This window comes from Gymnoscopelus microlampas, assembly GCF_963454915.1.
Source record: "Gymnoscopelus microlampas genome assembly, chromosome: 2".
Classification (NCBI taxonomy): Eukaryota; Metazoa; Chordata; class Actinopteri; order Myctophiformes; family Myctophidae; genus Gymnoscopelus; species Gymnoscopelus microlampas.
The window spans coordinates 13,428,179-13,451,641 of NC_139939.1; the positions used below are offsets into that span (position 1 = coordinate 13,428,179).

At 42.1% G+C, this 23,463-nt stretch overlaps 1 protein-coding gene across 3 annotated transcripts in view; it reads right to left on the bottom strand.

Annotated features, from left to right (window-relative positions):
- gne (glucosamine (UDP-N-acetyl)-2-epimerase/N-acetylmannosamine kinase) overlaps positions 1-23,463 on the bottom strand; it is a 44,089-nt gene that overhangs the window by 4,648 nt on the left and 15,978 nt on the right. For all 3 annotated transcript variants that reach the window (XR_014602332.1, XM_084079191.1, XM_084079190.1), the window contains exons 2-13: positions 19,186-19,257; positions 18,532-18,689; positions 11,041-11,287; positions 9,677-9,884; positions 9,054-9,206; positions 8,312-8,524; positions 7,736-7,823; positions 6,015-6,225; positions 3,248-3,377; positions 2,319-2,540; positions 986-1,168; positions 546-662 (exon numbers count right to left, since the gene is read on the bottom strand). Coding sequence is in view for 2 of the 3 variants with exons in the window: in XM_084079190.1 (XP_083935316.1) it covers positions 546-662; positions 986-1,168; positions 2,319-2,540; positions 3,248-3,377; positions 6,015-6,225; positions 7,736-7,823; positions 8,312-8,524; positions 9,054-9,206; positions 9,677-9,884; positions 11,041-11,287; positions 18,532-18,689; positions 19,186-19,257 (2,002 nt within the window). In the remaining variant the exon portion in view is untranslated. The remainder of the gene's footprint in view (positions 1-545; positions 663-985; positions 1,169-2,318; positions 2,541-3,247; positions 3,378-6,014; positions 6,226-7,735; positions 7,824-8,311; positions 8,525-9,053; positions 9,207-9,676; positions 9,885-11,040; positions 11,288-18,531; positions 18,690-19,185; positions 19,258-23,463) is intronic.

Here is a 23,463-nt window from a genome sequence, read left to right on the forward strand (position 1 = left end):
TATGAGTAGATTTGAAGATGATGGCTTGGCTTCATCACGGTGATCCAATTGTTCCCTACCGCTGATGTGATCAGTGCATTGACTGATCGTTTATTGCGCCCAATTTCACGTCGCCCGCATTCTTTGTAAATCCATTAGTTTCAGAAAATGCGGCAAAAAATGTTTCACTGCCACTGTACAACCCAGGCCTTTGTGTGTGTGTGTGTGTGTGTGTGTGTGTGTGTGTGTGTGTGTGTGTGTGTGTGTGTGTGTTTATTGCCTGGCACAGGAAGGCAGTAATTGTCAGGCTACTCTCAGGAAATCACACTGACTATTCACCAGTCAGTATGCTCATAAAAAAAAAATATTTTAGTGGTTATAAATTGATGTATTGTAATGTTATGTTGCTTTATTTAATTGCCTAATACTAATTATAATAAGTGTGTGTGTGTGTGTGTGTGTGTGTGTGTGTGTGTGTGTGTGTGTGTGTGTGTGTGTGTGTGTGTGTGTGTGTGTGTGTGTGTGTGTGTGTGTGTGTGTGTGTGCGCGTGCGTGTGTATTCTAACCTGTGTTAAGGACAGCTTCAGCTTTGGAGTTGCCCTGTTTGGCAGCGTTGATGAGGTGAACAGCAGTGACTGGCTCATCCAGTTTGGCGTCCATCCCGTCCACTTTCAACTGGTCCTCTGTAGAGCACACACACACACGCACGCACGCACGCACGCACGCACGCACACACACACACACACACACACACACACACACACACACACACACACACACACACACACACACACACACACACACACACACACACACACACACACACACACACACACACACACACACACACACACACACACACACACCATACATTATACATCTCTCTCTCTTGCACACAAATTGTTTTCAGCCTCAGTGTATCTTAAACGTGTAAACTTCCAAACACTCGTACACACGCATGAACGCGCGCACACACGCCCCCCCACACACACACACGCGCTCTTACCGTCGTGCAGTCTCTTTGCCTCTCTCTGCAGGGCCATTCCAGACGCGTAGGCCTCTATACATCCTCGGCTGCCACACATGCACTCCGGGCCGTCCAGTGACACCATGACGTGACCCAGTTCTGCAGCGCAGAACGTGCTGCCGTGGACCAGCTCATTGTGCTGGATGATGCCTCCTCCGATGCCTGCACACAGGGCGGATGGGACCAGTGATTCTCAATCCAACCAGGTTGAAACAAAAAGGGGGATCGAGCTTTTTCTGTGGTAGGCCCCAAATTATAGAACAGCTGTCCCTTCTCTGTCCCTTCTCCCTATTTTCAAAACACACCATTTCTCCCTAACTTTTAGAACCAGTCTGGATTGTATCCATCTTACGCACCCCCCTTGTTTTTTTTATCTGTTATTGTACACTGTTCTATTCTTGTGCTGTTTTTTTTTTTTTTTTTTAAACAATATATTTATTTGGCATTTTCAGTTATATAACACAGCAATATGGCAATTGTAGTAAATGTCTATAATAAAACAACAAACAAAAACAGAGCAAAAAGACAACACATATCAATCATACATATACATAGCATCTGGCATCCAAAAACAAAAAATATTCTTATGCTGTTTTAACTCTTTTCTTTTAATGTTGATTATTATCCGTTATATTCTATGCCGTTTTATCAAACCTGTAAGGGTCGATTTGTTTCTCTCAGAGTTACAGACCAGTAAGGGTTCATTTGGTTCCTAACAACTATCAGTCATTTTGCTGGGGACCCCCTCAAGGACCACTTTGAGAACCACTTGTTCAGGATATGACCCGGTTCTACACGATCATTTGACACACAGATTATACAGTACAATCATTAGTGTTAATTGTACACCCTTACCAGTCCAAGTGGTTCCATTTGTACACTCTCTTTGTGTAACCTGTCCCCAATCTGTAATCAAATTAATTTGAGGGACTGTAATGCTTAATTTATATGCGTCATGGACCCGCAAACAGCAGATGTTCTTAAGACTGTTGATCTGCTGTTTATGGCACGCAAAACGATCTTAGATCGAAGTACTGTATAAATCAGGCTTAACAATTCAGTGGTATATTTTTGTCTTGATTTTGAGGTGATATGTTTTTAGAATTGCCTTGGGGTTTCTATATCTCGTATTTGTTGTTTTTATTATTTTATTATTGTGTAAAACACAAACACAGACAGAAGCCAGCAATTTCCATATAAAATCAATATTGTTTCAGGAGAAAAAAAAAACATATACAAATGCAATGTTTGATGTAAAACTCTCCTTGGCAAACACTGAAAACAACATCCCGTCTTTCCTCCTCTTCCTCACCTGTTCCGGTGATGATGGCGGCGAAGTTCTCCACTCCCTTGCCGTGGCCGAACTTCCTCTCGGCCAGCGCAGCACAGTTGCCGTCGTTGTCCACCCAGACGGGCAGGTGCAGGGCGTCGGAGATGGGGGTCCGCAGGTCCACCGACGACCACTCCTGGATGAGCTTGGTGGAGTGGAGGACCACGCCCTCCTGGGGGTTGACCCGCCCTCCCGTAGACACGCCTGCCAATGGAAATGAAGAGTGGGGCGGAGACTGGCGTTAGCGGAGGAGTTAAAGCTCACACAATGACAAACGGAACACAACCACCCTAAAGACTAATAATCATTGTGTATATTCCTGCACTATACCTGCACCCAGTGATCTTGGTACATAGAAATTGATCTATTGAAGATTCTGACTTTCAAATGTACATTTTTTGTTTTGATTGTATTGCTGTATTGTTGTATTGTGCTTTTTGCTTTGGCAATGTAAACGTATGTTTTCTCATGCCAATAAAGCCCTTTGAATCAAATTGAAATTTAATTGAAAAGGAAAACTCCAAAAGCCTTTTATGTAAATATGACTGAAACTAGTTTTCCATTTTCAGTACATTAAAGTAAACCTGCTCCACCAACATGAAAACCTAGCCAAAGACCATGAGAATCAGCATACAGAGTGAATGAATGAAAAATACCACCAAACCAGATACAGGTTTCCACTATTTATTGATTTGATAATTAATAATTTGATACCTTTGAACGACAGAGTATAAGTTAAGCAATAGGCTTGAGACAGAAACTAAGTGTGTGTGTGTGTGTGTGTGTGTGTGTGTGTGTGTGTGTGTGTGTGTGTGTGTGTGTGTGTGTGTGTGTGTGTGTGTGTGTGTGTGTGTGTGTGTGTGTGTGTGTGTGTGTGTGTGTGCACACGCGCACACGTGTAACATACACACCTACTCCCAGTATCCTACAGTTGAGACGGACAGCGTCCAGCAGGGCATCTCCACACATCTTTAGTATGAGCTGGATCCTCACCTCGTACGTCTTGGGGTTGGGCTGTGTGTACTTCTTCACTATCTTACCCTGGACACATGGAGGAGGAGAGGGACAAACACAGAGAGATGTGGAGAAGAGGATACACCAAGTCAGTGAGGGAAGAACAACATTATTTAGCCCATTAAGAAGACCTGGGTCCGATTCTAAAAAATGTCTTTTAAATCCTAGCAGTTTTCTGAAAAATGTATGTCACTATATCAGTGGTTCTCAAACTTTTTTCATGTCAAGGACCTCCCAAAATGATACGTGTTTGGCCGCGGACCCCCCATCTCAAATTATCTTGTTCCAGGGACCCCCAGAAGCAAAGATTTTAGTAAAAAAATAAAATGTATTAAAAAATGTGCACACATATTCACGATTTTTCAAAAATAGGAGATCTACAAGCAAGCAGCACACCTCGAAGTGACGCACTGTGAGCTTCTATATCTGCTATTTTGGAATGGCCAACCAATGTGCAGTATACAGTATATAGCTCAAATCTTTCCCGGTTGTAATGGTTTAATTTCATTATCAGCCCAAAATTGATCGGAGAGGACTTTTACCTGGACCGTAAGCTTATCATTTTGTCAAACACACAACAGAATATTCAAATGAAACAACAGCCCCATGCAAAAATTACCTGTGCCAGTGTGAAAAGACTAGTGACATTTCACTCTCCAGTCAGATTAAGAGGTCATGCAAATTAATATGGTTATAGAATGGAGACCATACATAGCAACCACTCCCTTGTTCACGATTATAGGGAGTCGTCTTTTTGTTGATCCGGCTTGATTTGATTCATTATCCGGTATCAGTTCATTTTAAAACCATGGTTCAGGCCATGATAAATTGGCAACATTTTGAGGCAGCGCAGATATGATTCATATGATTGTTACGAACAACTACGTTTGTTTACCGCATTTTCTTGTTCCGTTTTGTCCTTTAAAAAAAGGAGCAGTTCACCCCAAATAACCATATTTGTATCATCTTACCTGGAGTGCTATTTATCCATCAGCACATGTTTCTGCTATTTATCCATCCAGATATTGTTTTGGTGTGAAGATTTTTGATGTAACCCCAATATAATGGAACTCAATGACTTCCTTTGAAAAACTCAACAGAATCTTCTCTTTGCAGGAATCATGGCCCAGTTACATGATAATCCACAGAACTCAAATGATACTGTATCTCCAAAACTGGGTAACTCACCAAAACTATCTGGATGGATGAATAGTTACCATTCAGATGTTCATTATATTTGGGATGAACTGCCCCGTTATCCACTTAAACCCCTATATACTTCATTGACCGGGGTCCTCCAGGGATCTATAATACCTGTTCCCCTCCTTTTTTCCCTCTACACCAAATCTCTTCACCATTAATAGCGGATCTACAAGCTCACAACGCATTGCGACACATTGTGAGCTTGCACATCAGCTATTTTTGCTGAATATTTGCAAAATGTTTGGCTATTTTATGAAATGCCCACAATAGGGATGCTAGGGTCCATATGGTTAAAGTGCATTATTAGTGAACAAGAGCCCTTCCGTTATCAATCCCAGCCACAGACGGTGCCTCAATAAGCTGCCTATTTGCTATGGTCCTGAGGTTTGTTGATAAGGTTGATCAGGAGGTACCTGATAGTGGCTTACCCCAGGGCCCTCAGCAGTCAGGGATACAGGTTCCTATAGCCAGCAGAGAACCCAATGAGATTCTAAATGCTCACACCATGACCTGGGATAATATTCACCTCTGATTGGCTGGAGGGTGTCCATGGAATTCACGATGAAACAGTTTTTTTCTTTTTTTTCTTTTTCATTCTGCTGTTTTGTTTAACCCATTAAAACCGGGAAAGCATTCAGTGTCACTTCAGATTTTAGCATTGGCTATTCAAAATGAGCAGATATACAAGCTCACAGCTGCGAGCTTGTACGTCTGCTATTTTCTTTTTTTAAAGAAAATAGCATAGTCCTGCCTAGGTCCTTGGCAGGACCCCCACAAAGTTTGAGAATTACTGGTTTAGTAGGCATTTGTAGAATCGGCCTCAGGTCTTAATGGGTTAAAGCTACAATCCAGGAATTATTGTAATGAATAAAATGTTATTTTAACCAGTCTGTGTGGTAGAGTAACTAGTACATGTGCAGTGGTTGGAGGTGGTCTCTTCCATGGAGACATCTAGACCCTGGTGTCCTGGGTAGGACGACTACTGGTTGACAAGATGAAAAGTGTTGTCACTTGATCACTAAACACTGGAGATGTCTGTGTGCACGTCTTTCAACGGTAACAGGAGGGGTGGAAACCTCGATGTAAAATTGGCTAGTTTGTCCAAAATGTAAAAATATATATATATTTGGAAAACGGGCTTAAGTAAAGTAAAGTATACATGATTAGAACATGCTTGAACATTTGACAGTTAAGGTCTAATATTTCTACAATTGCAACAAATTGCTACAAAACCTGTATATCCAATAATTTTGGGAAAACACAAGAATTTGAAGGGTAAATGTAGGTTTGATAATGATGTACCGTGCATGTTCAGTTGTTCACATCATGTATACTTTACATTACTTAAGACCATTTTTCAAATATTTTATCTTTTAAAATGTTGGACAAAATAGCCAATTTTACGTCGAGGTGCCCACTCTTCCTTAGCGCCCACTCTTCTTGTATCCCCTTTCAACGTACCCTCATGCAGACGATGGCCACCCGGAGGTTGGTCCCTCCCAGGTCCACGGCCAGGGCACTCTGTGTCTCCAGGATGTGGTCGATGTCCTGGGAGCTGGGGTCCTTGACGGGCGGGAAGCAGAAGGACTTCTGCAGGGGCTCGTCCAGGTCGATGCTCCGCAGGAACTTGAGGATGCGAGGCACGGCGCTGCCGTCGCCGTAGATCTTAGAGCTGACACGAGACATGAGAGATTCACGTTGCCGTTACTTTGGTTTTTAAGATTTTGTTTTTTCTGCCTTTATTGATAGTTAACTCTCTCAGTGCCAATGAAATAAAAAAATAAGCACACCCAGTGTGAAGAGAGTGGTGCCTTTGAATTGGTGTAACTGATTGCATCTTTGTGTTCCAATCAGCTGCAGCTGTTGAGCCCGTGCTCAAACGGACGGACGGACCCACACACACGGTCAAGTGTAGGAGTGGCTGGCACCACTCAAAAATATGTTCATACTGTGCCAGCAAAAAAAGTTTAAAAAAAGTGCTTAGGAAGCGAGATACAGCCCTTTTCAGTTATAAGTTAAACAAGGAGTGGATGGAGCTGCAAATCTTCAGATAATGATATCTCGGGTTCTGAACATTAAAAAAAAAAAAAAAATATATATATATATATATATATATATATATATATATGATATCTCGGGTTCTGAACATTAAAAAAATATATATATATATATATATATATATATATATATATATATATATATATATATATATATATATATATATATATTTTTTTTTTTTTTTTCCAACTCAGGATTTTTCGTTCTGGCAGTGAGGGCATTCAGAAAAAACTCGGGATATTTCATTGTGTGGCACTGAGAGAGTTAAGTGAAGATGAATAGTTCACTGAGTAACATTCAGTGTTGGGCGAGAGGAGTAGAACGAAGGCTCTACGTTCTCCCGGTGGTGGCTCCTCACTGGCAGGCAGTGATGCTATGCTCATTTGAGAAGTGGTTGCTCTCTATTTTAATGACGTGACACGCACGTCGCTTAACACCTACAGTACAGGTCACACAATGGACAATTGATATGCATATAGGCTAATTCCTATGTTAATGTGCCTGGCGTGAGTCGGGAGCCTTTGTAAACTTTGATGAAGTGTGAATTTAAAGTAGTTTTAAATCTATACGTGTGCCTGCGCGTCCCCCTGGCCAAATAAGTGGTTGCTCGGCGTGCAACCCCGTCCACTGAGCATTGCACCCCTGCTGGCAGGTGAGTCAGTAGATACAACAACAGTGACCACACAGAAATGTGTGTGGAGAGGAATGAATTGTTCATCAAGCCAAATTGAAAAAAAGAGGAATTTATTTAATTATGTATTTATTTGTTCTTTTCTGGACCTTGGATTTTGATATTTATGGACACAATCAGTGCTAAAAGTTTAGAATGTTAGTTTTGTGTACGGTATCTCTATTTCACACACAATGTATAAAAATGAAATACTTGAGGGGGGGGGGGGTCTTGTATTGTGCAATTCGTTAAAGATGTATGCACGATTACAATGCTTTCCATTAATTCTTTGAATGGAACTATAAGACAGACTACGGCTTAGGCACTAAATTCTACTAGACCAGCTGACTAGTGCCAAAAAGACCTCAAGTTGCACTTCTGGTCACGCCAACACGAAACCAACAGATAGGAGAGAGGAGGAGAAGAGAGGAGAAGAGAAACAGCACTGTCTCACCAGGGGTATCTCTTTCCAAACTGCAGTTCCAGGGCATGGTAGATCTTATTGTGGGTGTCAGCATCTCTCACATGGAGAACATTCTCACCTGCAAAACAGACAGAAAGAGAGCTATGACATTCAGTGTGTGTGTGTGTGTGTGTGTGTGTGTGTGTGTGTGTGTGTGTGTGTGTGTGTGTGGGGGGGGACCCTAACGGGTCCATTTGGTTCCATTTGTACACTTAGTTAAATTAACATTGATTTTACAATATAAATTGGGGTCCCAGAGATAGAAATGCCATTAAATCCGTCCGTAGCCCTAACGCATGTCAAACTGGGGGGTCCTTGAAATTAAAATGGTTTAGAATCACTGCTAGAGCCATAAAAATCTTCTCTTATAGGGGTCCCTATGGCACATCTTTTCAAATGGAGGTCCGCGGGCTAATAAGTGTCAATTTGGAGGTCCTTGACTCTTGTTTGAGAACCACTGCTGTACAGCATTCAGAGATTGTGCTATAGTTGTCTGGCTACGCGAGACTGAAAACCATGTCTACCATCTATCTGTCTGTCTGCCAATCAGTCTGTGTTACCACGTACCTGTCTCTCTGCCGGTCTGCCTGGTGCCCAGGTTGATGACGGGCGTTCCAAAGGCTCCGGCCTCTCTCACGCCACAGCTGCTGTTTCCGATCATGCATCCGGCGTGGGACACCAGCTGGATGAACTGATCGAACGGCACGTGCTTCACAGCCCGGAAGTTCGGGTGCTGTTCGATGCCCTTCTTCCTCATCACGCGCACCATCTCCTTACTTCCTGCGTGCGTGGACACGGGATGTACAAACAACATAAATAGACAAACAACAGGAGAAGTTCGTTGTCAAGTATGTCAGTCTCTTGTGCCACTAGGGGTGCAACAGTTAAAGCACCACTTCGTCCAATTTCAACCTATCTTCATACAATTGGTCCTCACTAATGTCCATTATAGGGTGACATCGTTGCTGTCTATTCAGTCTGTGTCTCAGAGGAGGGCTGTGAACAGTTCAGTTCGGTTTGTTTGTTTTATTAATGCCAGGATAATGCTTCTATTTCAGCATGCTAACTTTCCAGGAAGAAAAAGGCTGCAATTTCTTAGCTTGGAATCCCCATCGATGATGTCACTGGTAGGCAGGTTTCTGAACTGTCCACATCCCACCAATGAGACACTGAGTGTGTAGACGGAAATATCGCCGTCTTATTATGAGCATTAGCGAATACCAATCATATGAACAAACAAAACAAAACACAGCGGGACAACGGTGAGAGGAAGCGGATGGACGCGTGGCGCGCGGGGGAGGGGACTAACCGGCGTCTATGTTGGGGAACAGGATGAGCGTCCTCTTGTTGAAGGACAGCAGAGCGTCCAGCATCAGACCGTAGATCTTTATGGAGTTCTGGATGTCTGTGGTGACCGGATGCTGCAGGGCCACGATGTAGTCGTGATTCTGAACCTTGTCACCTGTCACAGTGAGAGAGAGAGAGAGAAAGAGAGAGAGAGAGAGAGAGAAAGAGAGAGATATTACAGACAGTGGAGGACTTAAATATCTATCTATTCCACTGCATCTCAGAGGCAAATGTTGTACTTTTTACTATAGTAACTAGTTATAGTTGGCAGATTTAGATGATTTTTTTTTCCGGAAATGAATGCCTACTTGATCATACAAAAGTATGATCAAGCGTCACAGCTTCACACAAAAGTATCAAAAGTTGTAGATCTGCTACTTTTGCTTTTTCTTTTTTTACAAAACACACTTTTGCTTATTTTATTTTTTTTACAAAACACACCCCAAGCACTTCAGCCCTATATATTCTTCAGCTATTTGAAAATAGCCGATCTACAAGCTCACAATTTTGTACTTTTGCTCAAGTAAATTTTGAATTCCGCACGCACGCACACACACACACACACACACACACACACGGCCTTACCCAGCCAGCATTTGATGATGTCCATGTAGTCGGCCCGGCGGTGCGCCGAGAGCAGCTTGTCGTAGGAGGGGCAGCCGGCCAGGAGGATGCGTGAGTGGTCCTCACACATGGCGATGAGGTGCTGCTCGGCGCTGCGCGTGCAGCAGGCGTGGTAGTGGGCCAGCTTACTGATGGCGTGGCGGATAGAATCGTCAATGGTGCCGCTCACCTGAGAGAGAGGGAGAGGAGGGAGGAGCCACGTGGAGAGAGGGAGAGAAAGACGGAGTGAGTGAGTGAGTGAGTGAGTGAGTGAGTGAGTGAGTGAGTGATTGAGTGAGTGAGTGAGTCAGACAGACAGACAGACAGACAGACAGACAGACAGACAGTTTGATCTTAACCCATTAAGACCGGGAACGCATCTGTGTGTCATTTTAAGATTTCTTTGGGTTATTCAAAAATAGCAGATCTACAAGCTCATAGCGCGGCACTCATGAGCTTGTAGATCTGTTATTTTGTTTTTTTAACTAAAATTTTTGCTTCTGGGGGTCCCTGGAACAAAATATTTTCAGATATTTATAATACATACAAATACATCAAAACTAGAATTTGTAGAATCCCCCAGAAGCAATAAGGTTTGAGTTACAAATGTTCACTTTCAAAATATATATATACTATATTCAAAGATTTGCACAAAGTTTCACGATTTTTCAAAAATAGCAGATCTACAAGCTCATAGCACTATGAGCTTGTAGATCTGCTATTTTTTGAAAAGCCAAAGGAATCTAAAAATGACACACAGATGCGTTCCTGGTCGTAATGGAACGCATCTGAACGCATAAAAATGAAGACACAGTTATTGCGTAAACTGCAGACAATATACCTCTGCTGTCTAATAGTCTCTAGTCTAGACACTAGAGACTCTACTGTGACATTCATTCATGGTCATAGGCTCTATGCACAGCAGCCATATTATCACTTCCTTCACAGGTGTTACCAATGATACTAATGAAGGCTCTGTTCCATTTAGTCTAGCACAGTGGTTTCCAGGACCCCATAACTCTGAGAGTGTACAAATGGAACCAAATGGACCCTTACGGGTCCATTTGGTTCCATTTGTACACTCTCAGAGTTACACACCCGTAAGGGGCCATTTGGAAGCCCATGAGGGTCCCTGGACGCCAACATTAGACCCACTGGTGTAGCAGAGTGTCTCCAGTGAGCCAACATGCACAACATCAGCACCCTGACTCTGTTTGACCATGAATGGAACAGAGCCTTCATTAGTATCATTGGTAACACCTGTGAATTTCTTCATAATATGGCTGCTGTGAATAGAGCCTATTCCTGTCAGTCCCTCGGGGGCCATTCATTATACTCCCACCCACCTCTCCTCCCTCCAGGTGCAGTATCCTGATGTTCATGAGCGCCGCGGCGGTCGCCAGCGCCAGCGCGTCGAAGCGGTCGCCGTGGACGATCAGGATGTCGGGGCGGAGCCTCTGCAGCACGTCGGGCAGCTTGACCAGGGCCAGGCCCACGCTCTCCACCATGGCCGCCTCGTCCTCCCCCCGCACGATGGTGTGCAGCTTGGAGCCGATGTCGAAGTCGTCCTGCTCGATCATGCGGAACGTGTTCCTGTGTGTGTGTGTGTGGGAGGGAGGGAGGGAGGGAGGGAGGGAGGGAGGGAGGACAGGATGGAGAAGATGAATAGAGTGGAAAAACTTTCCATGGGAGAACTAATCTTCCAAGCCTATGGTATGTGAAACCTTATGTGAAATGTGTGTTGTTGTTTTTTACCGATCCTTGTTTCACGAACTGGTCTATTAAACTGCACTTTAACCCTAGAACACTAACCATGGGTGAATTTCACCCGAACAATTGTAATTATTGTGATTTTCATAATGTTGCTGATGTCTGAGGTGGGCGGGTCCTTGGGCACCTTCAGGATGCTCACTGTCTGACGTCATAGAAGGTATATTTCCCTGCCCCCATCCCTGCTTTTTTCTACAGGCAGGTCTTAGTGATAGAGCGTAAAAAAAAATCCCATACTCCCACAATGGTCAATTAGACTGTGCCTTCACTGGACAAGGCTCACATGTCCCAGGAATGGGTGGACCAAAGGAAAAGTTTTAGTTTTTTTTAACAATACCCAAATCTTTCACAGATTTTGCTGCTTTTTTATAGGGTCCCCCCATGATATCGTTTTTTTTTTTTTTTTTCATGTTGAAATATTAAAGAAGAGTACCTCAATTTACCATGCATTGTTATACTTTAATATATTTTTATGATAATAGTTTTTTAGGGAATTTATTGTATTGGGTAAAATATACCCACCGTTAGTGATGGTGTGACTATTTTCATGGTTAGTGTTCTAGGGTTAAGAACACTGTACCTGCTGCTTCTTTTTTTTAACCTCACACACCTGCATATCGTCTCTGTCGGGTGGAAACCGCATATGTCCAGAATTTTTACTTTTCAAAATTGTTACTTTTCAGGATTCAAATGAAAAACTAGCTAAAAATAGCAGATGGACTAGCTCAAAACACGTCGGTTTTGCGACGCGTTTCGAGCTTGTAGATCTGCTATTTTGGATACTTTTGTGTGACGCTGTAGTATGATCAAGTATGACCAGTTTCTATCCTGTGTTTTTTTCCTCTTTTCTCTCCTGCTCTTGATCTTCTCACGGAAACTACTAAATGATGGAGCGCACACTAAATAAATGATTCCACCCACTTCTTTACACCCACAAAGCAACCTGTGATGTGACAAATTCTACCCTTTGAGCCAACATTCAAGTCAACCTACATTATACTAGTGGAAGGTATTTCTGGGGAGGGGTTAAAGGGGAATACCACTCATTTTCAACATTGAACTGTCTTTAACCCATTGAGACCTGAAGCCGGTTCTACATGTCTCCTAAATCCCAACAGTTTTCTGAAACACGTATGTTTCTATATCAGTGGTGCTCAATCTTTTTCATGTCAAGGACCCCCAAAATTATATGTATTTGGCCGAGGACCCCCATCAAAATATTGTGTTCCAGGGACCCCCCAGAAGCAAATATATATATATATAAAATAGCAGATCTACAAGCTCGTAGCGCGGCACTCGGTGCCGCGCTATGAGCTTGTAGATCTGCTATTTTTGAATAGCCCAAAGTGTAAAATAATGCTTTTTTAGCTCAAATCAAAAAATGACAAAGTTCCAGGTCTTAATGGGTTAATACACCTAAGAACTGTTGTGTGGAAATAAGAAAAAAATCCCCCCCCCCCCCCCCCCCTTCTATGTTGCCTACAACTGGAGAATTGATTGAGGTCATGTGATCAGTGACATACGCAAGGTGTACGTTTGGCTGAGGGGGCAGAGCCAAGTACACCCTGTATGTCACTGATCACATGACCTCAATCAATTATCCAGTTCTAGGCAACATAGAAGGGGAGGGGGGGACTTGTTTTCTTATTTCCACACAGCTCTAAGGTGTATTAAAGACATAGTTCAATGTTGAAAATGAGTGGTATTCCCCTTTAAAGAGGAAGAAAAAAGAAAAAAAACAACAACAACACAGAGTTCTGGTTCATGATTCCACTCCCATTGGGAGAGGTTTCTGAAACAGACAGAATCCTTCCTCAGAAAACCAAGTCCCAGAAAAACAGATTAATGTCAGGAGATTACTGTCGTCTTACTTTCATACAGTTTACAGTTTACAGTTTAGGCAATTAGCAGACGCTCTTAATCCAGAGTGACTTACAGTAAGCAAGGACACAACATGACTTCATGACTTCAAGTTTCCCGGCAAAGAGATAGATCCACATTTAGAGCAGTCGAAAAAAAACTTGTGTTTGTGCATTAACAAGCAGCAGTGTTCAACAAGAAACCCCTGCATTTCTGTTACCATCACATGGGAAGTTGTAGTCACTAAACATGAAAAAGAGACTCTTTGTCTCATGTTGTCGTCTGTTGGTGGGCCTGATCCATCTAACAGATTTACACTGACTAGTCGGTCATTATCCTGAGACATGGGAAAGCTACCGTCAGTGGTGGAAGAAGTACTCAGATTTGTTTTACTTTTTACTACGTAAAACAACAAACTCAGTATAAGTGGCAATAACACAAAGTTGAAATACTAAATATTCTATATTCAAAATGTTATGATGCGACGCTGTTGTGAGCTTGTAGGCTATTTTCGAATAACCCAAATACAAAATAGGGCTTCATTGTTTAATGTATGTTTTGAAATAATGATCTAAATCATCTATCAGCTTATGACGGACATTTTCATCAATATTCTATTTTTGCCACAGACGTACAAAATAAGCGGTCAATAATATTACCAGAAATATAGGGCCAGCCCTAAATGTATGCTAATGGATATGCCAATGTGCATGTAGTGAATATTAATCTATCTGTCTATCAACCCATATTCACTGCACATTTTAAAACCATAGTATTTCTGCATAACCACTGAGCCACTTAAAAACATAAACAACTAAATTATGTTTGAAAAAAGCCCATCTACAAGCTTACTTCTTTTATTTTATTTTGCCTACAGTATAATGAGTAATGACATGCCACACTTGGGATGCCATTGTTAAAGTGATTAGCTATTCTGAAGAAAACCTGGAGACTGAAGTCATCCACTGTTATACTGGCAGGTGGCAGTCCTGAGACAGGCATGAAATGCAGCATGGTCCAAGTCTACATGTGGGATTTCATGAACTAGGTCTTATCAGTACAGCCAGTGCTTCCGTCACATGTTACACCAAGGGCTAACTGCAGTTTCACCACTACTTTGATGCAAGGTTTGCTGCCTAACATTGATAAGAGGAGAGCAAGACTTGGAGGTCTGATGGTGATTGCGGACCCCCAGGCTGTGGATCGTGGGTTTAGGGTTTGTAGAACAGCACTAGAGTAAATGTACTCAGTTACTTTCCGCCACTGACTGACACTGAGAACGCACTTCACACACACACACACACACACACACACAACTGCAGCAATGCAACGGTAGAGCCAGCCTGGTGGGGATGTGCGCAGGCGTAGGAGTATGAAACATGAGGAATGGTTCAAATACGGGATGACAGCAACACCGCCCCCTGGATAAATGAAGATTATCCAGATTGGTCGGTCTCAGCTCATACAAGCAGATTATGCTTGACACTAGCGCACCCAAGTGGCTATATGTTAAAAGTACACGAGACACCAATTAGGGACAAAATGTGCTTCCATACCATGAAAAGGTTTGAGCACCGCTGATGTACAGCAACACTACATTGTGAAGCGCTTTGTAGAAAATGGACCGCATTTCTTCAGCCTTATTGGACCAAAGAAACATTCTTTTCCTCTTTGTTCTACACCACACACTTCAACCCATTCATTCGTCATTTTAGACGTCTTATTTGCCATTTTTTCTTTTTTAAATTGTGAAAACGTGTGCAAATCTTTGAATATATATTTTTTAAAGCGAACATGTGTAAAAGATATTTAGTTCCAGGGACCTCCAGAAGCAAAGATTTGAGTTAAAAATGTTGTCGGTTGGTGTTTTTGTTTAAAAACGTATGTATTCAAAGATATGCACAAATGTTCAAGATTCTTTTCAAAAATAGCAGATCTACAAGCTCGTAGCGCGGCACTCGGTGCCGCGCTATGAGCTTGTAGATCTGCTATTTTTGAATAGCCAAAGTATAAAATAATGGTTATAGTTCAAATCTAAAATTACAGATGCGTTCCCGCCCGGACAGATGTTTTATCTAGAACTGTTTGACAGTCTGCCATAACTGAAACGGAGTAAGGAGATCTTTCAAGGAGTGGTAGCGAGAGAGAGAGTGGGCGTGGGAATGACTTCAACGCCAAAAAATGAAGACTGGACTTACTTAGGAAATACTCCGTTATACACATCCTGTTCTGAAGGGTGGCTCGCTCTGTGTACCAGGGCACCACCCATTTACACACATCCCTTGTAAAAAGGGACATTCCACAATGCAAACTCACCCAAATGTGAGACGAATCGATAAAAAGGTGATCACAACGGCAACTTTGTGTTGTGATCTCTGTCTTACTTTTTAAAATAATGTTTATAAAACAGGAGAGATGCTCTTATGTCCGCTGGTCCGTGTTTAAGCACTTCTCTCAGAGAGAGGGGTTTTAGCAGGCCTTAAAACCCATTCAATCTCTTGTCATTTTAGATTTCTTTGGCTATTCAAAAATAGCCGATATACAAGCTCATAGCGCAGCACAGAGTGCCGCGCTGAGCTTGTAGCGCTGAGCTTGTAGATCTGCTTTTTTTATCGTGAAGATTTGTGCAAATCTTTGAATATGTATTTTTTTTAAGCGAACATTTGTCAAATATTTTGTTCCAGGGACACCCCTAGAAGCAAAGATTTGAGTTTTGCACAAAGACATAGCAGATCTACCAGCTCATAGCGGGGGCTTGTGTAGCTGCTAGTTTTGAATAGCCAAAGAAATCTAAAATGACAAGAGATGTGTTCCTTGTAATTTTAGTAGGTTAAGGCAGTGGTTCTCAAACTTTTTCATGTCAAGGACCCCCAAATTGACACTTATTAGCCCGCGGACCCCCATTTGAAAAGATATGCCAGGGACCCCCCATAAGAGAAGATTTTTACGTCTCTAGCAGTGATTCTCAACCATTTTAATTTCAAGGACACCCAGTTTGACATGCATTAGGCTATGGACCCCCATTTAATGGCATTTATACCTCTGGGACCCCAATTTATATTGTAAAACCAATGTTAATTTAACTCTGAGTGTACAAATGGAACCAAATGGACCTGTTAGGGTCCATTTGTACACTCTCAGAGTTACAGACCCATAAGGGTCCATTTGGTTCATACCCATCATTTAGCTGGGGACCCCCTGGAACTCCCTCAAGTACCCCTGGGGGTCCCCGGACCCCACTTTGATGGGTTAAGGCATGCTGGACAAATGAGAGAATTTTCCTAAACTCAAACCGACTACATCTACACCCAGCGGGGCTGGCTGTAGATCAGAGACAGCCATTGCACCTGCAAGAGCCTTCTGTGTACACTACAGATTCAAGTACAAGAGTCTTCCTTACACAGATTATTTTTTTTTGCCATATTGTTTCCCTGAATTCTTTGAATGTTTCCTCTTTCAATAGCAACACACAAAACCTCCATTTCTAAATAAACACCAGGTGTGCATGGATGCCCTGCCGGGGCTGAATGTGATCAAACCGACTGTATAATCCACAACGGTCTGATCCTATTACACATGTATCACATAGCAGACATTCTGGTTCTTCTGATTCCTCTGGGTCTAGACTACAGAAAATGAGGTCACATCTGTGGTGGTCACTTTAAGTTGATTTTTTTTATCCATCCCAAAGTAAGCAAAAAATGTGGTAATATTCTCCTCTCATTCTCTGGAACTCATAAAATAAATTATGTAAGACTGACAAGAGCGTAATTATGACATCTTTGAAGGAAATTCATTAACCCATTAAGACCTGAGGCCGATTCTACAAATGCCTTCTAAATCATAGTTCTCACACGTTCAAGATCTTTCAGAAATATTCAAAAATAGCAGATGTACAAGCTCGCAGGGCGGCACGAAGTGACGCGCTGTGAGCTTGTATATCTGCTATTTTTGAATAGCCAACGCAGACATCTAAAGTGACATGCTTTCCCGGTTTTAATGGGTTAAATTACTACATCCATTATTTAGGTTTGATCCTGGGTTAAGTGATGGAAGAAAGACATAGAAAGCACAATTACAGATACCGTCCAGTTGTGGAATCGTGCGGACAAGTCAAGAAAAGGACGTGCTTGTCATAGTTCTGTACCAAAGCAGACTGTACAGCAAAAACGCCTGCCGAACGAACGTAATGCAAAACATTACTGCTTTAATACAAGCTTAAACTAGCCCTGGTGGTACTTGTGCCAGAGGAGGTGTGTGTGTGTGTGTGTGTGTGTGTGTGTGTGTGTGTGTGTGTGTGTGTGTGTGTGTGTGTGTGTGTGTGTGTGTGTGTGTGTGTGTGTGTGTGTGTGTGTGTGTGTGTGCGTGCGTGCGTGCATTAGAGGGAGAGAGAGAGAGAAAGAGAGAAAGCATATACAGGCATGAAAGACAAAATAGAGAGTAACGAATGTATTGATTGCAGGAAAATGATGGTCCCGAATATGAATACAAAATAAATGGATTACTGGTTGAGCTGTCTAAAGCAGTATATTGAAATAAATGGACATTTATCGAATATAGTGAATTGGAAAACAACATAAACATTCAAACGTGATTTAAAATGTCCATAATTTGACTAACCGAGGCCTGGCCTAACAGATGACGAGGACCTAGTGGGTATCCATGTGTACACTGTCAGAGTTACAGACCTGTAAGGGCCCATTTAGACCCCCCTAAAAGGAACCCAGAGAGTCCCTGGAATCCACTTTGACAAACACTGGGGCCATGTCCACAGAGAGCGGCTTTAGAGCTGGCAGCGCCAGTCAGCCATGCATTTCAATGGTTAAGATGCGCTGGTGCGCTCCTCTTCCCAGCGTCCGAGCATTTCTTTAGCATTTTTTAGCACAAAGTCTTCTCTTCTGGGGGTCCCTGGCACAAAACATTTTCAGATGGGGGGTCCGTGGCCAAATACAGATCATTTTGGGGGCACTTGGCACGAAAAGGTTTGAGAACTACCAATAGAAGGCATTTATAGAATCAGGTCTTAATGGGTCTTGCGGGAGTTAATAGACGCTGCATGTGAAGCTCTATGAGCATGATGCCCATCACGGCGCTCAGCTCGAAATCGAAAATGACACAAATGCGTTCCCGGTCTTAATGGGTTAAAATGAATAGCAAAGCGAAGTCTCTCAGGCATTCAGAGAAACGCTGAATGGTTGAGAACGTACCCGTAGTCATCGATGAGATGCGACCCCAGCACCACCACCTCCAGCTCAAACTCGTCCGGCTGGGCTTTGATCCCAAACATGATGGGGGCCAGTTTGGAGTAGTCCGCCCGGTTACAGGTCGCCACGCACACCCTCAACTTCTTCTTCATGTGCACCGCCTGGGGGTACGGATCACACACACACACACACACACACACACACACACGTTAATACAGTTGAAATATGCAGAGAGAAACACAAACCCTCCCCCACACACACACACACACACACACACACACACACACACACACACACACACACACACACACACACACACACACACACACACACACACACACACACACACACACACACACACACACACACACACACACACACACACACACACACACACAATTCAATCCTAATACTCATCACTACATGTCTAATGTTCATATCGATCCATAACATAATCTAAATCTAATCTAAACAGTAACTATATTAACCAACTTAAGTTCTATATACTTTGACGTAAAACATGCCCAAAACAGGGTACAAGGTTGAAACTGGTTACAAGCTGTTTTCTACTACACCTTGGTCTGTAGAAGCCAGTGTTATCACACACACACACACACACACACACACACACACACACAGGCACGCGCACACACACACCTGATGTTGCTCCTCGAGCATCCCCCTCTCCATCTTTTCCCTGGTCCTTTGCATTCTCAGGTAGTACAGCTCCTAGAGAGAGAGAGAGAGAGAGACAGACATAGAGAGGAAGAAAGAGAGAGAGAGAGAGAGAGAGAGAGAGAGAGAGAGAGAGTTAGGGCAGTGTAAAAGCATTGTCGGTCGTCCACTCATTAAAACGAACACGGGTCATACTCACATGAGTTTTCCTATTATGCAGACGCTGAGGCATGGAAACAAAACATAACAAAAAGACAACTATGCTAAATTAATCTCTGTGCCACTCATTATCATCAACATCAGTAGTATGCAGAAACAACTTTCATACCCGGCAAAATCCTCAGTGTTAATTTAACATTGACATTTTCAAAAAAGAGTGTTAAAAATGGAAGCAAATTGACCTGCAAATCAGAGAGCGTACAAATGGAACCAAATGGACCCGTACGGGCTCTCTGAGTTAAACTAACACTAAGGATTCTACAGTATACAATGGTTCAGACCGTGGGAGAACGTGCATGGCCATTCCAGGAATTCAAGTCATTCAGGCTGTCTCACAAGCTCTGTGAAAAGCGAGGGCAAAGTATGCAAATTGGCATCCTGTCAGCTGGACATTCAGACGCTAAATGTGCACGCCTATGACCACAGGAAGTGATAACAGAGAGCGTTAAGCCAATGACAGTCAGGGACATGGTCCACTCCTTTTGAATCTCAGTGAATCGTTAAGGAGGACGTCGGTAACATCGCAAAACAGTGAAGGAAAAAATATGCCAAATATGTCAGACCACATGCGCGGTGAAGGTTTATCATTATCATACAGATTAAGTTATGTCTTTGTGCCTTATAGTTGCTACTGCTACGCTTACAGCTTTTCCAATATCATTTCCATGTTCTCAGATCACAAAGTCGGCCCAGTATGTTTTGGGTTTCCAGATTTTCTAAAGACAGAAATAGTTCAGAACATAACATTTTGTTATTGTTTATTTTATTTTGATGCCCTCGGCATACAGTAGATCAGGGATGGGCAGTATTTATGTCCAGAGGGCCATACTGACTTCGATGAAGTGAGTGAAGGGCCACACATAGTACAATTAAATTGAAACTTGAAACACATAGTGCTGAATTATGATAAAACTGCATGAATTTTGTAAGCTGAAAAAAAAATAAGATTTAAGCTGAAAAATGAAAAATCGAGTCATAAAAAATTAAAAATAAACTGCATGAATTTGGCACAAGCCATACTACTTTACAATAAGGTTCTTGCTTTCAAGACTTTTCAGTTACAAAATGTTATATATATTTTTTTTTTACAGCTGTGCTGTACTACTATGGTATACTCTGGCAAATCTGTATCAATTTTTAAATGAGCCTATAAATTTATACAGGATCTTATCTGATATGCACCACGCCAAAGGTCACTGATCAAACACATTGCGTTATGTTATAAATATGGAACAAAGAGTTGACTGTTTCACTGTTACATTATAAACACTGAGTACATACGGATGGAGGAATGCAGGCATAGTACTAAAATGGTAAATATGAATTACTATTAATAGGAGCCGGGTTAAAGTAATTTGTCTCAAAACCATTAACATGGCAGCCTTTTAGAATGTAGATTGGGGGGGGGGGTCATTTAGTTTTTCTTTGAGGACTTGGCGGGCCGGAATGAGATGGTCAAAGGTCCGGGTCCGGCCCCCGGGCCGTATGTTGCCCATGTGTGCAGTAGATGGCAGTTTATCCTTCTATTTTTATGTGTATATTTGTAAGATAGGATAAGATAAGACCTTTATTGATCCCTGTGGGGAAATTCAGTTGTAGCACAGCAGTGCGAGTGAAACAGTGGAGATACGTAGGTAATAATTATTTCCAAGATTTGAGTTTAATATTGATTTTAATAGTAATATTGATTTGGTCAATTATTACTTTCATTGTATCACACTGATGGTTGACCTACTAACCTATGATATTTATACAGAAGACTAGCTATTTCCCACAAAAAAAGGCACTTTTAAGTCCATCAGTCACTATGGTCATTTCAATAAAACAGAAAACATTTGTGTTTCCTTCTTCCTTGCAAATAAGATATAGTTACAGTACGATATGTAATCCATGGACACTGATCCATCATTTCAGGCGATGGAGATGAGAGACTTTTCAAACCAAAAACATTTAAGCTATACTGTATTACAGGGTTGTTGAAATAAACTTTGAATAAACAAAGATGTCCCATCATCTCATCATCATGTAGCTATAATATACGATAGCTTTTACGTACATTCCTGCCTTGGTTATCTACTGTAGCATCAAATGAAAACAACCGTTATTGTTTCAGTCTATCATTGGTGAATTTGGTTGGGGGTGGGGTCACCCCTGATGACCCCAACCAGGATGATTCCTGGTATCACACTGACTGACCCACCCACCACACCGCCTTTGTTCCCCGCTATGTTGATCAAGGCCTAGAGTCAATATTGGCCTGCAGTGACCTATAGGGCCTGCACACAGATGTGTTGATGCTCCATCCATTCTAGAACACACTGTCCTCATGAGCTTTTCACAAACACAACGTTAACCAAGCCAGGGACTGCTGCTGCTCCTACACCCTGGAATTGTGCAGAAATCAATGGCTTAGAGCCATCAGTGGTTTGCGCCAGGTGTTGTTGCACTGCTTTCCAGACAAGACAGACTAGCAGCCCAAGTGTTGACTTCACATGCAACAATGGCGTCACTGACGCTTCCATTGTGACAACGCGTTACCTTTTAGCCAGCTGAGCAGGAAAAAAATGGCGTGCAACACAAGAGACATCCTTGAAAAGGGGGGACTGTGGAGCTAGCATGGCTGCCACTGAAATCTGTGCCATGGCCAAAACTCATACGTCCTGTTTTCAGGATTCAAATTCAAAAGTAGTAAAAGTAGCAGATCGACAAGCTCAAAACGCGTCGCGAAGATCTGCTACTCCTGTGCCACGCAGTAGTAGGGTATTAATTTACAAAAGAAAACACAAAAAGGTTAGAATATGGAGATAGGAGGTTTCTGCCTGACAGCGACGTTATGTAAAGTAGATTTTCTCTGCTGGAGCCAGGTGGCTTTTTCACTACAGGAAACAGCCACTGTATTCTTCTTGTTACTGTGTAACCAGGCTTAACAGTCACACTGAATACATTATCAGGAATGAGGCCTGCTGTAAGGGATTCCTGTTCACTATGAAAACTCCCAGCTGGTCAGAAGGTTTTTTCCTTTAACCCAGATAGTTTGAACCACAATTGTTGTTGTGGAATCTGATTTCAAACGCATCTAAATGACATATATTAATGTCCTTAAACATGACTTAATTGGTTTCAATAGAGAGAATCATTATGACATCGCCACAGCCCAAAAAGTATTTCCGGGTATATAACAACAGCAGCGTCGCATTGGAGCATTATTATTTGTTAAACTTATATGTGGAATAATAAGAGGACACTTATTATATTGTTATAGAGCATAGCAGTGAAAAGAACATGAAGGTTCACTATGTTTTTGACGACACAATAAAGTATCTTATATGTGGAATAACAGGACACTCTTATGATATTGTTATTGACTATTAGAAATATAGTATTTTGCTCTAAATATCCACAGTTTGACTAACTAGACATAGCTAACGTTCTGGGCCTTTTATTTTATATTGTGAAAATGTCCATAGACTATCTACCCGGAAATACCTGTTTGTTTACTAAATATTCTGATCTGGTCTAATAGCCAATGACATGTCCCCCTCTCTAAAGTTGGCTGTGTGTGAGTTTGAAAAACCAAACGAAACCATGTTACCAGCCAACAGAGACCAGCACCACTTTTTTTTGCTGCAAATATATGATACGCCTGACTACCATTTCCACATTCTGCAGCACAGCTACATGCTTCTCCATTATCCCACAGCCAGCCAGGGGCAAAAGCATTTCCTATTCTACTAGGCGAGTTTGTTCAAATCAAAGTGGTTCACAAAACCTTTTAGCTAAAGACCCAAAAGAAAAATGGGAAGTTTGCCCGGGGACCCAAACTAGTCAAAATAGCCGATCTACAAGCTCACTTATTTTTTATTTTATTTTATTATGAAACACTCAAAATGTTGGAATTGTTTTTAATTGATGAAAATGTGTGATTTCTTTTTTGTTTAATGTTGAAATAATATATCTCTGCTGTCGGGCAGAAACCAGCAGGTATATCCAAAATATTCACTTTTCAGGCAATGAAAAAAACAACGTGTTTTCCGAACAACA